The 15520-nt window shown below is 40.2% G+C and overlaps 1 protein-coding gene across 1 annotated transcript in view; it reads left to right on the top strand.

Annotated features, from left to right (window-relative positions):
* Positions 1 to 1117: 1117 nt before the first annotated feature.
* Positions 1118 to 15520, top strand: part of LOC128533105 (alpha-2-macroglobulin-like) — a 40999-nt gene continuing 26596 nt past the window's right edge. The window contains exons 1-15 of the mRNA XM_053507308.1: positions 1118 to 1230; positions 11078 to 11258; positions 11368 to 11524; positions 11618 to 11670; positions 11930 to 11950; positions 12052 to 12217; positions 12304 to 12388; positions 12571 to 12694; positions 12791 to 12911; positions 13052 to 13161; positions 13282 to 13452; positions 13545 to 13778; positions 13908 to 14120; positions 14224 to 14373; positions 15024 to 15149. Coding sequence (XP_053363283.1) covers positions 1133 to 1230; positions 11078 to 11258; positions 11368 to 11524; positions 11618 to 11670; positions 11930 to 11950; positions 12052 to 12217; positions 12304 to 12388; positions 12571 to 12694; positions 12791 to 12911; positions 13052 to 13161; positions 13282 to 13452; positions 13545 to 13778; positions 13908 to 14120; positions 14224 to 14373; positions 15024 to 15149 — 2010 coding nt within the window. The 5' untranslated portion in view covers positions 1118 to 1132. The remainder of the gene's footprint in view (positions 1231 to 11077; positions 11259 to 11367; positions 11525 to 11617; positions 11671 to 11929; positions 11951 to 12051; positions 12218 to 12303; positions 12389 to 12570; positions 12695 to 12790; positions 12912 to 13051; positions 13162 to 13281; positions 13453 to 13544; positions 13779 to 13907; positions 14121 to 14223; positions 14374 to 15023; positions 15150 to 15520) is intronic.

Genomic DNA, 15520 nt, shown 5'->3' with positions numbered 1-15520 from the left:
ATAACTCAATAAAATAAAATGCAAATAATTTGTAAACAAATTGTGTTAATGCTTTGGCGAAATAACATTAAGAAATGGTGGAATAACCCAGATTTTGCAATTACAGCTTTCATGATTTTGGCATGCTCTCCATCAGTTTTTCACATTGCGGTTGGGTAACTTTATACCACTTTTTTTTTTTTTTACAAAAAAGCAAACAGCTCAGCTATGCTTGTTGATTTGTGACCATCCTTGTTTTCTGGAACAAATTGCAATGGTGTTTTTTCCCAGAGCTATATACAGTGCCAAGAAAAAAGTATGTGAACCTTTTGAAATTTCATGGTTTTTGCATTAATTTGTCATAAAATGTGATCTGATCTTCATCAAAGTCAAGGGTATCAAGGGTCAAGTCAACCTCATAGTGCTCGTGGAAAAGGGATGTAAGGCCTTGAGTTAATGACCTTAAAAAGCTAATTGGTGTCAGGTCTTAGCAAACCTAGAGTATTATTAAGAAAATGAGTTTGAAAATAAGATGTGGACAAGAGCTACTTAGTAAAAAACACTCAATTTTTTTTTTCGAGTTTGCTCGGCACAAGAAGCATACACTACACCATTTGTCATTCACTGGAGAATGCAGGCATCAATCCTGCTACTGTACCTCTTACATGCTTAGCAGGCGCTCTACCATTTGAGCTAATACCCCACTTCTCTTATCCATTTATCAAGCATCAAGATGCTAATATGGTTGTCACTTAAATTTATCATACTTTTTTCCTTATTATTATTATAGGTTCCCTAATGGATATCCTAAAAGATATGTGTTTCATAATCCTTGTATAAACAGTTGTGGTTCTTTCAGCAAGAAATATTATTTTTTCCATTGCCTATTTTGGATGAACCATAAAGCCCTGATAATGACAATAATGGGCCATTATTAGTATTGGTAGACAAAATGCATTACACTGCTTATGTTTGTGGATGCCACAAGTTGTGAACTTTACTACATATGACAACATTCTCATGTCAAGTATTTGTAATGCAACTCATACGGCAAGAAACTGGTTAATCATTAGTGAAAGGACAACAGATAGACCACTTTTGGGCTGAGTGCACTTTTTAAAAGGAAATCAAACATCAGCGATTGGCATTTGCAATGGGCATCATCATGGTGGTCAACCAGCTTCACACTGCGATAAGGCTACTGTTAGCCTGCTTCCTCCTTCATTCTGCTTATGGACAAACATCAGGACCGTAAGGACCATATTTTACTCTTAATTTGTCATTATACAGTATATCCATAAATATCTCAAATAATGTGTTTGTGTGTGTGTGTGTGTGTGTTTGTCTCTGTGCATGCCTGTGTGTAAAAAGAAACTTTTAAACTTTAAAGGGCCTTTTTTAAAAATATACAAATACATACATGAGATACATGAGACATGTGAAACATAATATGGGAAGCTTTAAGGTATGCCTTAATATGTCTGCTTTGCTCCAATCAGGATTTCTGAACTCTATTAAAACCTTATGGGACCAGAGTTGTATATGATGTTGGTTGATGCTCAACAGACTAGTACTAGTCTTCAAAAACTAAAGTGAAACTAAAACCTGTAGAAGAAAGAAGCTGGTGATGATGGATGCTTTTTTGTTTTATTTTTAATGTTTCTCATGATTTTTAACAAACTTTGTTAAAAGGGTTTTGAGGTACAGCTTACAAAAATCATACTGAACAATTGTCATGAAAAAAAATTGACACTTGTGCATTTTAACACCTTTGTAAAAAAAAAAAAAAATGGAGATATCTATTTTTGCAGTTCATATGGTCTTCCAGATAATAATTTCTTAAAATATCTCCAGATCACAAAGTTTTCCATTTTTTTGACCTCCTCCTGTGTTCGAAAATTCTCATATTATTTTCTCATATATTTTGTGAATACAAAAGTGAATACACTCATATTTTTTTTATAATAAAGGGCTGATCTATGGATTATATTTTTAGCAACTGTCTATATAAGTTTTAAACCTAAATAAAATTAAAACCGTGGGAGATTGACAATAGTATGTGTCAGGCTCGGGTCTTGAACCCGGATCTCTGGTGTGGTGGGTGAAGAGTTTACCACTGAGCCACAAGGGTGATAGGTTTGGACCCAACTGAAAGCACTCAAAGCAGATGTCTCAGGTAGAGTAGATTTATTTGAAAAAGGGCAAAAGATATAAACAGGCAGTTAATAATCAACAAAGGTTCTTCTCACTTAGAGGAATTATTAAAAATAAAGAAAAACAAAACCCTCAAACAAAAGCTTCCACAAGGGGAGAAAACAGCCAGGGAATAAAGAGTCAAAAAACTTACAGCAGGGAACTCTGAATAGTTACGGAAGGTTCAGCAGGAGACACAGGGCAGAGACTCAAAAACCGAGTGAATCAGAGGGGAGAAAATAAACAGCTTAAATACACTGGGGGGAAAACGAGACACAGGTGATCTAGAAAACTAATGAGGAAACACAAGGAAGAACTACAGATAAGGGAAACACTAATGACCTCTAGAGGCCTGGGGAGAAACTACAGGAGGAACGAAAGGCTGACAGGACCCCCTCCTCTAGGAACGACTCCTGGCGTTCCTTTTAGCACCTCCCAATTGCCGAGTGCGGAACTCCCGGATTAAACTTGGATCCAGGATGTCCTTGGCTGGGACCCAAGAGCGCTCCTCCGGCCCGTAACCCTCCCAGTCCACCAGATACTGTAGTGAGTTCCGGATCCTCCGGGAGTCCAGTATCCGGCGGACTGTGTAGGCTGGCCGGCCATCGATGACTCTGGGAGGTGGAGGGGTTCTGCGTGGGGGGGCAAAGGGAGAAGACAAAACAGGTTTTAACAAAGAGACATGAAACGTCGGGTTAATTCTAAGGGAATGAGGAAGAAATAAACGATAAACAGGGTTAACTTTCCTGGCAATGCGAAAGGGGCCAATGAACTTCTGAGCCAACTTCCTCGATTCAACCCGGAGGGGCAGGTTCTTGGTGGATAACCAGACTCTTTGACCAGGTCGGAAGTTGGGCGCTGACCAGCGGTGGCGGTTTGCCTGACTTTGGTATCTTTTGGAGGATCGAAGAAGGATTTGCCTAGCCTTCCTCCAGGTTTGTCGGCAGCGCTGAACGAAGCGTTGGGCAGATGGAACGCCCACCTGTGCTTCTTCCTCAGGAAACAATGGGGGGACATACCCAAACTGACATTCGAAGGGGGACAGTCCAGTGGCCGAAGACTGGAGGGTGTTGTGTGCGTATTCCGCCCACAGAATGTAGGTTGCCCAAGAAGTAGGGTTTTGGGCTGCCATGCACCGCAGGGTGGTCTCCAGATCCTGATTAATCCGTTCTGTTTGGCCATTGGACTCAGGATGGAACCCAGATGAAAGGCTGGCTGTGGCCCCAATCAGCCTGCAGAAGGCACTCCAGAACCGGGATGAGAACTGAGGCCCCCGATCAGAGACCATATCTAATGGCATACCAAAAATCCGAAAGACATGATTCATAAGGAGTTCAGCTGTCTCCTTAGCAGATGGCAGCTTGGGCAGAGGAATGAATCGGGCGGCCTTAGAGAACCGGTCCACCACTACCAGGATGACAGTGTTACCTTGGGATGGTGGGAGTCCTGTAACAAAGTCCAGAGACAGGTGTGACCATGGTCTGCGGGGAATGGGTAAGGGATGGAGTAGGCCCTGGAGTCGCTGCCGAGTGGACTTACCCTGGCTGCACACAGTACAGGCCTCCACGTAGCCCTTTACATCCACCTTGATAGATGGCCACCAAAACCGCCGCTGCAGGAACTCGAGTGTACGAGCCGTTCCTGGGTGGCATGTCAAGGAGGACCCATGACCCCACTGTAAGACCCGAGCCCGAGCAGAATGAGGGACGTATAGGCGGCCCGCTGGACCGCCTCCTGGATCTGGCTCATGAGCTTGAGCCGCCCGCACCTCCCGCTCTAGATCCCACTGAAGGGGTGCAATGATCTTTGACCTCGGGATAATCTGGGCCAGCGGTTTCTCCTTTGTCTCGGGAAAGTAAGCTCGGGACAGGGCATCCGGTTTGACATTCTTGGCGCCGGGTCTGTAAGACAGAATAAATTGAAAACGATTAAAAAACAACGACCACCGAGCCTGCCGAGGATTGAGCCGCTTAGCTTGCTGGAGATATTCCAGGTTCTTGTGGTCCGTGAGAACTTGGAACGGCTGCAGAGCCCCCTCAAGCCAATGACGCCATTCCTCCAGAGCAAGTTTAACCGCTAGCAGTTCTCGATCTCCCACATGGTAGTTCCGCTCTGCATCTGAAAGACGATGAGACATAAAAGCACAGGGATGCAATTTACCGTCCTCACCTTTTTGTGACAGGATGGCCCCTACGCCTACCTCCGATGCATCTACTTCCACCACAAAAGGTTTTTCTGGGTCAGGGATAGAAAGAATGGGAGCGGAAGTAAAACGGCGTTTGAGATCCTGGAAGGCCCCTGATGCTTCTGGGCCCCAGCAAATCTTGGTTCCTCCTCCCTTAGTCAGCGCTGTCAAGGGAGCCACCACAGAGCTAAAATTCCTAATAAACTTCCTATAAAAGTTTGAAAAGCCAATGAAGCGTTGGACCTCCTTGACGGAAGTGGGAGTGGGCCAATTCAGGACAGCCTCGACTTTCTTAGGGTCCATCTCCACATGGCCAGGAGTGACAATGAACCCAAGAAACTGAGCCTGAGTGACATGAAACTCACATTTCTCGGGCTTCACGTAAAGATGGTTATCGAGAAGCCTCTGGAGGACCCTGCTAACATGCTGCTTGTGCTCCTCTAGTGATCTTGAGAAAATGAGAATATCATCCAGATACACGAAGACGAATAGATTTAGCATATCCCGAAGAACGTCATTAATTAGAGCTTGGAATACAGCAGGGGCATTTGTAAGTCCAAAGGGCATTACCAGATACTCATAGTGGCCTGTGGGGGTGTTGAAGGCTGTCTTCCATTCGTCACCCTGCCGGATCCGAACAAGATGGTAGGCATTGCGAAGGTCTAGTTTTGTAAACACGGAAGCCTCTTGAAGTAACTCAAAAGCCGTGGCCATGAGCGGAAGGGGATATCGATTCCGAACGGTGATCTTGTTAAGGGCCCGATAATCAATACACGGCCTGAGACCCCCGTCTTTCTTTCCCACAAAGAAGAAGCCTGCACCGGCTAGAGAAGTAGAGGGACGGATGATGCCGGCTGCCAAGGACTCCTTGATGTAAATGTCCATTGCTTTACGCTCAGGAGGAGACAAGGAGAAGATCCGACCTCTTGGAGGGGAGGAACCAGGGAGCAGCTCAATGGCACAGTCATAGGAGCGGTGAGGTGGTAGGGAGGTGGCTCGGGATTTGCTAAACACAGTCTTGAACTGATGATAGCACCTGGGGACTCGAGAGAGGTCAGTAGGTTCCTGAAGCTCTGGACTAGGTGAGGGTGGATTCCGAAGTACGCAGGTAGCCTGGCAGGTGAGGCCCCAGCTAAGAATAGTGCTAGCAGCCCAGTCGATGTGGGGATTGTGTGTGTGCAGCCAGGGGTAACCAAGGATGACAGGGGACTCAGGACAGTCAATAAGATAGAAGGTCTCCTTCTGCTGGTGTTGAAGAATGGCGAGTTGCAGGGGCTGAGTGGCCTCTGTTACTTTGCCTGGTTCCAGCGGTCTGCCGTCCAATGCTGTCACGGCCTGGGGATGAGACAGGGGTTGTGTTGGGATCTTGAGTTGTTTAGCCATTGACAGGTCCAGGAAATTGCCCGCAGCGCCAGAATCGATCATGGCTTGGACCGGAAGCTGGTGACCCTCCCAGGACAGAGTGGCCGGAATGGCTAGGACGGCATTAGTAGGAGGATCTCTAATTTTCCCCATCACAGCCCTCCCACAGCTGGGCGGGGACCCCCATTTCCCGAAAGCTCAGGGCAAGAGGAGCGAAAGTGGCCAGAAGATCCACAGTAAAGACAGAGCCGCTCCCTCATGCGGCGTTCCCTCTCCTTAGGAGTGAGCCTGGAGCGACCCAACTGCATGTTCTCCGGGAAATCACAATGCTGTTCAGGGACAAGGGGCGCTCTAGGGGGCACACCAACTGGTGAAACAGATCTGCTCATAGGTAATTGAGGTGGAGGTGCCTTACGACGAGCCAACCTCCGCTCTCTTAGACGATTGTCCAGACGGATGGCAAGGGTAATGAGGGACTCGAGATCAACAGTAGGCTCACGGGTGGCTAACTCGTCTTGTAGGGAATCTGACAACCCCCTCTGAAAACAGACCATCAGCGCCTCCTCATTCCATCCACTTGTCGCCGCGATGGTCCGAAACTCTATGGCGAAGTCTGCTGCACTGCGGGAGCCCTGTTGGAGGGTAAGCAGGCGCTTGGAAGACTCTCGACCACTGACTGGATGATCAAAGACTCGCTTGAACTCCTCCTTAAAGGTCACATATGAGTCACAACAGGCATCCTGGGATTGCCAGACTGCAGAGGCCCAGGAAAGTGCTTTGTCTGAGAGAAGGGTAATCATGTAAGCAATCTTCGAGCGGTCAGTGGGGAAACTGGAGGGCTGAAGCTCAAAGGTCAGGGAGCACTGGGTGAGGAAGCCCTGACAGGAACTAGGATCCCCAGTAAAGTGTTTGGGTGGTGGTAGGCGAGGCTCTGAAATGGGAGAAGGCCCCTGGGATGGTGCAGTGGCAGGTGGGGCCAGGGCTTGTGGGGGGCCAGGGAGCCGTTCAGCAATCTGGTGGATGGAACTTGTCACCTCTGCCAGGAGTTGAGAATGCTTAGCCATCAGCTCCTCCTGTCGGCTGAGAATGGCCTCGTGGCGCTGGAAGGATGATTCATGTTGAGCAACCACCCTCATCAGATCTCTGGTACCGAGTGTTTCTGGGTCCATGATTGACTCGGTTTTTCTGTCAGGCTCGGGTCTTGAACCCGGATTTCTGGTGTGGTGGGTGAAGAGTTTACCACTGAGCCACAAGGGTGATAGGTTTGGACCCAACTGAAAGCACTCAAAGCAGATGTCTCAGGTAGAGTAGATTTATTTGAAAAAGGGCAAAAGATATAAACAGGCAGTTAATAATCAACAAAGGTTCTTCTCACTTAGAGGAATTATTAAAAATAAAGAAAAACAAAACCCTCAAACAAAAGCTTCCACAAGGGGAGAAAACAGCCAGGGAATAAAGAGTCAAAAAACTTACAGCAGGGAACTCTGAATAGTTACGGAAGGTTCAGCAGGAGACACAGGGCAGAGACTCAAAAACCGAGTGAATCAGAGGGGAGAAAATAAACAGCTTAAATACACTGGGGGGAAAACGAGACACAGGTGATCTAGAAAACTAATGAGGAAACACAAGGAAGAACTACAGATAAGGGAAACACTAATGACCTCTAGAGGCCTGGGGAGAAACTACAGGAGGAACGAAAGGCTGACAAGTATGTATGGAACAGACTGGGGAATATTGGACTTTAGAACTGAAACAGGTTCAACTGTTGTATATACAAATGTATATAACAAGAAGACGGCTTCTCTGTTGCACAATACTGTGCACACTTTTGTTATTCTGTTTTGTAGGTTGAATGCTAAAAAATTAAAAGAGAGAACAGCTTCCTTTAAAAAAAATATTCTTAACCCAGAAGACCTGTTAATACAACATATGTTCTCTGTTATTGGCAACTCTTTAACAATCAAGGGTTTCACAATTACCCTTGATTTCTTAGTGGTTACAATTTTAATGTGCTTTAAGTTGAAGTACATCCAGTGGCCCTGTTTCTTTAACTTAAAAACCTCAAAACAGAGTTATTTAGTCTATCTGACTATATCACTGATCCATGAACAAATTGCTTGTGTGCGATTTTAACTAGAAATTACATGCTTTCCATCATAGTAAAACTTTATTGTCACTTTGAATCTAGCTTTCACTTAAAATCCATTTATTTTTAATATTCGTATAACAGTGTCCTAAATGTTCATTTTAATTGTCAAAGTCATACAGTATACATATATCCTTATAATTTTATGCTTAAAAGCAATACAATGTCCCATAGGACTACTTCTATTTCTGACCTTGAGTCAGAACTGTCCTATGACAAAATGTAAAACTTTTTCTACTTACTATATTGTAGCGTTTTTACGCCGGAAAGGATGGTGAAGAGACGAGTGAGCTTATTTGCTGCCCAATGCAATGGCTGGGAGTACTTTATTAGGCACACAGCAGTATAGCATGAACAGCACCTTCACTCAGGAGCCTACATCCAATTCAGCGTCAGCCTGAACTGGAGCACATTTCACACGTCACACCCCCACACACACAAACAGGGCCGAAGCCACTAACCAAAACACCTTTCCCCAATATGGTGAACACACCGACATCCCCGCAAGGCATGCTGGTCGTCAGCCGCCGCCCCGCCCACGCCACAATATGTTCCAATTTCTGTACTTCTTTTTTTTTATCTACTGACATGATTTTCCCCCCTAATTGTGCAGAAACCACTTTTCTCACCACACTGACATCATCAGCTTGTTCTAGGGCAATCTACTGCCCCAAAAACTCAAAAAAAGCATAATTATTTTTGTGTGCACAATCTTTTACCTATTGATTTTTTTTGATAATGTGGACAATCATTTACCTACTGCTATCTGTGACTCATTTTGGCCTTATCTCATATCCATCAAAGAATATGAGCCCTGGTGTATTTAACTGGCATTGCGGGAATTTTGCTTTTAGTAACCATCCTTTTTCCCCCTCAGTCATCAGCACTGGTTGAAACATTTGTTGCACAAAAATGCACAAGTTGCCAGCACCAACTTGGATGTGCTTAACATCCAGTCCATTTTATTTAGCAATGTGATGGCTACGTTTGCATTTGAGAAAAATATGTTAAACTTATAGTATATAAAATATTATATTGTTATCTGGTGCTACTGATACACTATTTTCTTTTTTAAATGGCAATTTGGTCAAACTCACTGATTGTATTTTTACTTTTTCAGCAACACAATATGAAACTTATTTAAAAGTGTGGTTGTATTTGTTTATCTAAATCATCCACTGTCTTTGTACTAAAGCACTGCTTCTTGTACTTTAAGTTGACTAGTGTCCAGGACTTCTCACCCATTGCGGCTGGAAGTGTAGATTTTCTTAAAAAGGAAAATGAAAAAAATTTATTTTTTAATAACTTTACTGACTGTAGTACTTATCCCTCTTGATTAAAGTGAACGGTGCTGAAGATGGCAAACCCCACAAATCCAAGTTTATTCAAAATAAAATTATCTGCCATTTTTCAAAACTTGCAGTGGAATGCTTGTTGTAAATGACATTAAAGGACACAATATTTAAACCAGAATTTATTATAATACATACATGCATAAATGGAAAGGGAATAACAGATAGATTGGAGCTATGGTATGTCTATAATAGAATTCAGAACAAGGTGCAGATATGTGTATTGTATGTGCAATACAATGAACTAGGCAGTATTGGGCTGCAGTAGTTGCAATGAAAAAAAATTTCCTACATTATGTAATATTTGTAAATATTGGGTAATACGGATATGTTGATAGCAATGTAGTGGGTGTGGGAGATGTACAACGGTCTAGTCCTAGGTGTTTTTCTGGATGACGACCAGAATGGGCTGTGGGAAGAAGCTTCTCTTTATTCTCTTTTTGTTGGTCTTTATGGAGCATAAGCATATCCCTGACCACCGCAGAAATCAGATTCCATTGTTTAAATGCTTCAGGACTTCATTATCTCCAGGCAGAAAATAGAGCAAGTCTTTTCACTTTTCACCAGGACAAAGAGGTGATGCCGTAAACTCTACATGGCACTAGGTGACCAGATATTTTAGTGATGATAAGGTTTAATACTCCATGGTCATAATTATAGCAAACAGGAAGGAGACTAAAGCAGGAAGCCCTAACTACAAAACCAGCATATAAGTATACATGTTAATCAAAAGGAAATAAGGAACATTAAATAACAATCAGGATTAAAAAAATACCAGAGTGTATAGAACTATCTATGTATATACAAGTAAGTGGCATACAATGTGAGAGGCCGACCAACATCCTTAACTGGTCAAGTGATTGCAGGCTGGTCAAAAGATAAATTTACAGGTTTAGCCTTAGACAACAGAGCTATCTTTGCTTTTAATCGATATGGGAAGAATAAATTGCCAGATCAACGAAGAGAAAGATGTTACACACAAGTAAACTTATAATTTACTGTCCCAGAAAAAAACTGGATAAAAAACTGTCCCAGACTTGTTTGGGAAAGTAACAATCCCTGATAAGAGTATTGTAGCAGTTAAGGAGTTTTGGTGCACAATGAGTAACACTCTACTCTAGCGAAGGGTGTTGAGTGATTATTTCAGTGCAAGTAATATAAATGCAAATTACCAACAATTTCTTGGAAGCCCATTTTTCGATCGTACTTTCAGTTTAGTGTTTTATGGTTTTATCCTCATGAAATTTATTAAGCATTGCAGATACAGTACATTTATGAATTCATGTATTAAGTATTTATGGCTAATTAGTTTCAACATGGTTATGTAGCAAGCTACGTGTAAGAGATATTTACTATTTTTGTAGTCTCTGAAAAACCCTATTTATATTTGAATATTAGTTTTTTATTCATATTAGTCTTGTGTGTTAATGATTAAAGGTATGAGTTGGTTGCAGAAGATTTTCACATTTCAAATTGGATTACAGCTTTGTTAAGTTTGGAAATGGCTGATCTAGATTCCCATAAAAATCGAATAACTCACTTCCACAACCACACAACTAACTGTACATTGCATGTATCGAAGTCAGTGTAAACAAAGGGAGTTTGTATACATTTTTGAAGTACCAAGTTGTATTAAGTTCTCTAAATTTAGCTATTTTAATATTTAATGTCTGTGCATGACCATGTATGTGACAAATAAATTTGAATTTAGTATAGAGCTTGCAGTTTAGTTATAGTAGTTAATTATACATATCTTTATTATTTTTATGAGGAATAATAACCATTTATTTATCATATCACTTTTCATATCATTCTTCTACCAGCTTCCAACTTTTATCAGCTTCTCATATTTGTCTTTAGATATTTCATGGTGACATTTCCTGCAGTAATAGAGTCTGGCTCTACTGCCACATTGTGTGGAAGTGTTCTGAAGCCTAATGAGACTCTTCAAATGAACATTTATCTGGTTCACAACAACCAGATCAGAACACTTTTCCAAGAGACAGTGGAAAAAGAGATTCACCAATGCATTAAATTTGTGGTCAGAAATTCCTATTATTATTATTATTATTATTATTATTATTATTATTATTATTATTATTACTGTTAATGTGGTTTAAAGGAACACATGCAACACACATACACTACAGGCTCCACAGGTTGAGAGTGAATCCGTGCAGGAGATCAAAGTAGAAGTCAAAGGCAAAAGCTTTAAGATGACAGAGATAAGGAAAGTGAAGTTTAAATCCTACAGCACACTGGTATTTATTCAGACTGATAAACCTATCTACAACCAAGGCCAAACAGGTGATTCATTTCTGCAATTCATAATGTACAATTAAACTATTTATTAAGTGTTTACTTGTTGCTGATGGTGCAGCTCAAATCTTTTTTCTACAGTGAATTTCAGAATTGTTACAATGGATTCAAATTTTATTCCTCTTGAACAAAGGGTAAGCAGACCATTAATTTGAACATTTACTTGCCCTTAAATGTAATAAGTCAGTGCAGAAAGACAGGTTTTAATGACACCGTGTCCTACTGTACATATTTACATTTAATTATACACAAATTGTCATTTTAAGCACAGACTCTTAATCAAACCCATGTTTGTCTAATACCTTTATTGATATTCAACTAAAGAAAACAAATATGATGTTTTACTGTAATATTTTCATAGTTTCATAATTTTTGTCATTTTCTTATTTACAGTACAGCACAGTAACTCTTGAGGTACATAAATAAAACTATACATTCTAACAATTTAATCAGTAAATTTTATGTAACTTAGTCACTACATTTTTAGCATGTAATATTTCTCTAAAATAAAACAGGATAATCGCCGTAACAGGATTGGCCAGTGGACAGATGTTTCTTCAACAGGCCTGATACTGCAGCTTTCTCATGAGCTAAATTCTGAAGCCCCACAGGGCTATTATACATTAAATGCTAAAATTGAAAATAGGTTGATCTCTCACTATTTTAAGGTGCAAAAGCATGGTAAGTTAATCTACTAGTTGCATATTTTTGTTTTACAGAATTAACCGGCAGAATTTATTGTAATAAAATATCATTTTGACTTTTAGTTTTACCCAAGTTTGATATTACGGTAAAAGCACCAAAAGAACACAGTGTTGGTGAGGAGGAACTGGAGCTGGAGGTTTGTGGAAAGTGAGTAAAGGTTTTATAAGAAAACCTCTAAAATGAAAAAGAGACTAATGTTTGTAACAATTTCTTCTTATTAAAAAATCTTTATCACATTTAAAAACATTTCAATTTAAGAACAACACCGCATTGAAATGAAAATAGCATCAGCAGTGCAAAGCAAGGGTCAGTGGCTCTGTATTTTTAAGGTACACTTATGGACAACCAGTACCTGGTACAGCACATGTGCAGGTGTGTCGTAAATTTGGACGGCATTATCTTCATCGTGAGGATACCCCATTTATTTCTCCATGTCTGACTGAAACAGTAGAGGTATGTAAGTAACACTATATTAAAAGCTATCATGGTTTTTAATCTCTCTATTGATATACCTCCCACTATGTATTTGTTTTTGTGTTTTCCCAATAGATGAGTCAGGTTGGTTGTGCTTTTGTTAGACTGAACGTATCGGCTTTCATGAATTCTGAATTTGAAAATAATTTTGAGGACAAACTTAATGCTACTATTACAATGACAGAGGAAGGAACACGTGAGTATTAACAGATTTTTTCAAAACAGTGCTAAGGGAAACAAAGCACTGACTGCTAATTTTACCTAAAAGATAAGTTAGATAAGCATTTGACTTTATGAATTATAAATTGCGTATGGTATATTGTTCTTTTTGTTTAGAATTTTCCATGGTAAAATCTATAATCATAGAACTTACTTACCAAATCGGCAAAGTGGAACTTTTGGATTTACCAAAAAGCTATGAACGGGAAGGAGTCATAGAAGGAAGAGTATGAATTTTTCTAGCTTTCAAACTTTTTTTGACCCATTACGGTGCTTTTTTTATATATGTGGGGAGAACTGTCTAGTTTAAAGAAACTGACAGAATTTTTTCTTTGCCTGATTAACAGATTAAAGTTACCACCTTCAGTGGAAGACCAGTTCCAAATAGGAAGGTATATCTTTCAGAAGGTACACGATGGGCTCAGAAGATACTACTTAATCTTACTACAGATAGTAATGGATTGGTGAATTTTTCAGTCCCATCACCTCAATATCCTACAACAGAGATGACATTGGGGGTATGGTATTTTAAGAACTCATCATGGATTTCAAATAAATGTAATTAATCTTTAAATTAATTTAAAGCTAATATTGTTTCACTTTTATTAAGGCAAGTGTCTATCCAGTGGTCAAACACCATGTATACAAAACAACGTTTTTTTCAAATGGTGAAGCACATATACAGCTGCTCCAGCCTGCTACAGCTTATAGTCCAGTATTCAGTGAATTGTCAATAGAGAGCTTAGAAGAACCTTTAAAGTGTGGTGCTGACATTTCCATAACCGGTAACTACTACATTGTTGGGGAAACTACTGAAAAGTTCAGCATTGATCTTATATACATGGTAAGTAATTGCAAGAAAATTATATACTAAGATTTTAAAGCAAGCCATCTGTATTTCTCAAACCCAAGCAGCTCTAAATATAATTTACTGCACAGTGATGATCATATATTTTTTGTCTCCTTGGTTTAGGTGTTATCTAAAGGAGCCATAGTTTATCATCAGCATGAGAAAGTTGATGTGGAAGCCTCTCCAGATGTCAGAAAAGAAAAATTCACATTCAAATTATCTGTTGTTGCTGGGCTGGCCCCTGTAGTGCAGGTTGTGGTGTACTCTGTCCTGCCCAGTGAGAATGTCATCGCTGCAAGCAAGAATTTTGATGTGGAAAAATGTTTCAAAAATAAGGTTGTACTAATATATTCATTATTAACTTTTTACAACCAATTAGACTGTGGTTAACCACGAAATTGATAAACCTGACATAACTTCTTTTTATCGTGGGTTCCAGGTTTCACTACAGTTCTCTCCTTTTAAAGCAGTACCTGGTGAGAAAAACACACTTGAGCTTAGGGCTTACCCTGGTTCACTGTGTGGTCTCAGTGTTGTGGATCAGAGTGTGTTCATTTTGGAGCCAGATAATCGCCTTAACTTAAAAAAGGTAAGGATATGATTTACACAATCAGGATTTTACAAGTTTACTTGGATTTTACCCTCCAAGAATGCTGAAAATTATTAGCGAGAACAGAAATTGCATTGTTACTGATAATTTTGTTATTGTGAGTACAAATCAAAACCCAACACAGTAGTCACACACAGTACGTTATGCAGTAAAATGATTATAGATTTTAGTCAAAAGTTTGCTTAAAAATCAGTCAAAAGCCTGATTTTAAGCAAATAATTATGAGAGGATTAAAAACATGAAGGTTTGACAAGACAAGATGTGTGTTTTTTTTTTTTTACAGTACATTAGGATAACAATACAATACAGCTGAGGAAAATGCCAAAACCAGCAGCATGTTAGTAATACAAATTTTAGAGAGATGAAAGAAATTATGAATTAAACAGTTTTGATCATTACCATATAGAACACACAAAACTTTAGATTACGCAGTAAAATATTGTAACCATATAGCAGCAAAATAATAAATGTTTAATTTCCATTTATTATTCATGAACTTAAATCAGGTTCTTTCTGAAGTTTCATGTTGAGAATACTTGCAAAAGCCAGAAACTTTTGTTGAGCCTTAATATATGATCCCATAATGCTCACAAGTTAACAGTTAAACAATTTAAGTTCTGTCTCCACAGATATATAATCTTTTGCCAGTGACATATGTATCAGATTATCCCTATGGGGTTGAAGATTCTCAAGAGTGCTTGCATGTTAGACCTGGACGAGACACACGGATTGAGCATGCTTATAAAACATTAAAGGTAAATGATTCCCTATATATAATTGGGTAATGTGTGGACAGTGGTCTTTATTTTATGGTTCTAATACTGAGTGAATCCTTCACTTGTAAGCAGTTTTGGGTATAACGCATAAAGCGTAAGGATTATTTTTTTTGATGTAACAAGTAATCTCAGTTAGATCCGCCATTTAAGTACTCAGTTATTTAGTTATATTTTAAAAAATGTAATCCGTAAGTTAGACAATTTATGTAATCCGTGAACCAGACAGCATTTATTCTGTGTGTGTGTGTGTGTGTGTGGTTGTGAAAATTGTCCCCCAAGCCCGCCTTCTCTGTAATTTCTGCTGTTATACCCCTATCTCACCTATGCGGTTTGACTCGCGGTGAGAAGCG

This window comes from Clarias gariepinus, chromosome 11 (assembly GCF_024256425.1).
Source record: "Clarias gariepinus isolate MV-2021 ecotype Netherlands chromosome 11, CGAR_prim_01v2, whole genome shotgun sequence".
Lineage (NCBI taxonomy): Eukaryota > Metazoa > Chordata > Actinopteri > Siluriformes > Clariidae > Clarias > Clarias gariepinus.
This window is presented reverse-complemented; position numbering and strand designations above follow the sequence as displayed.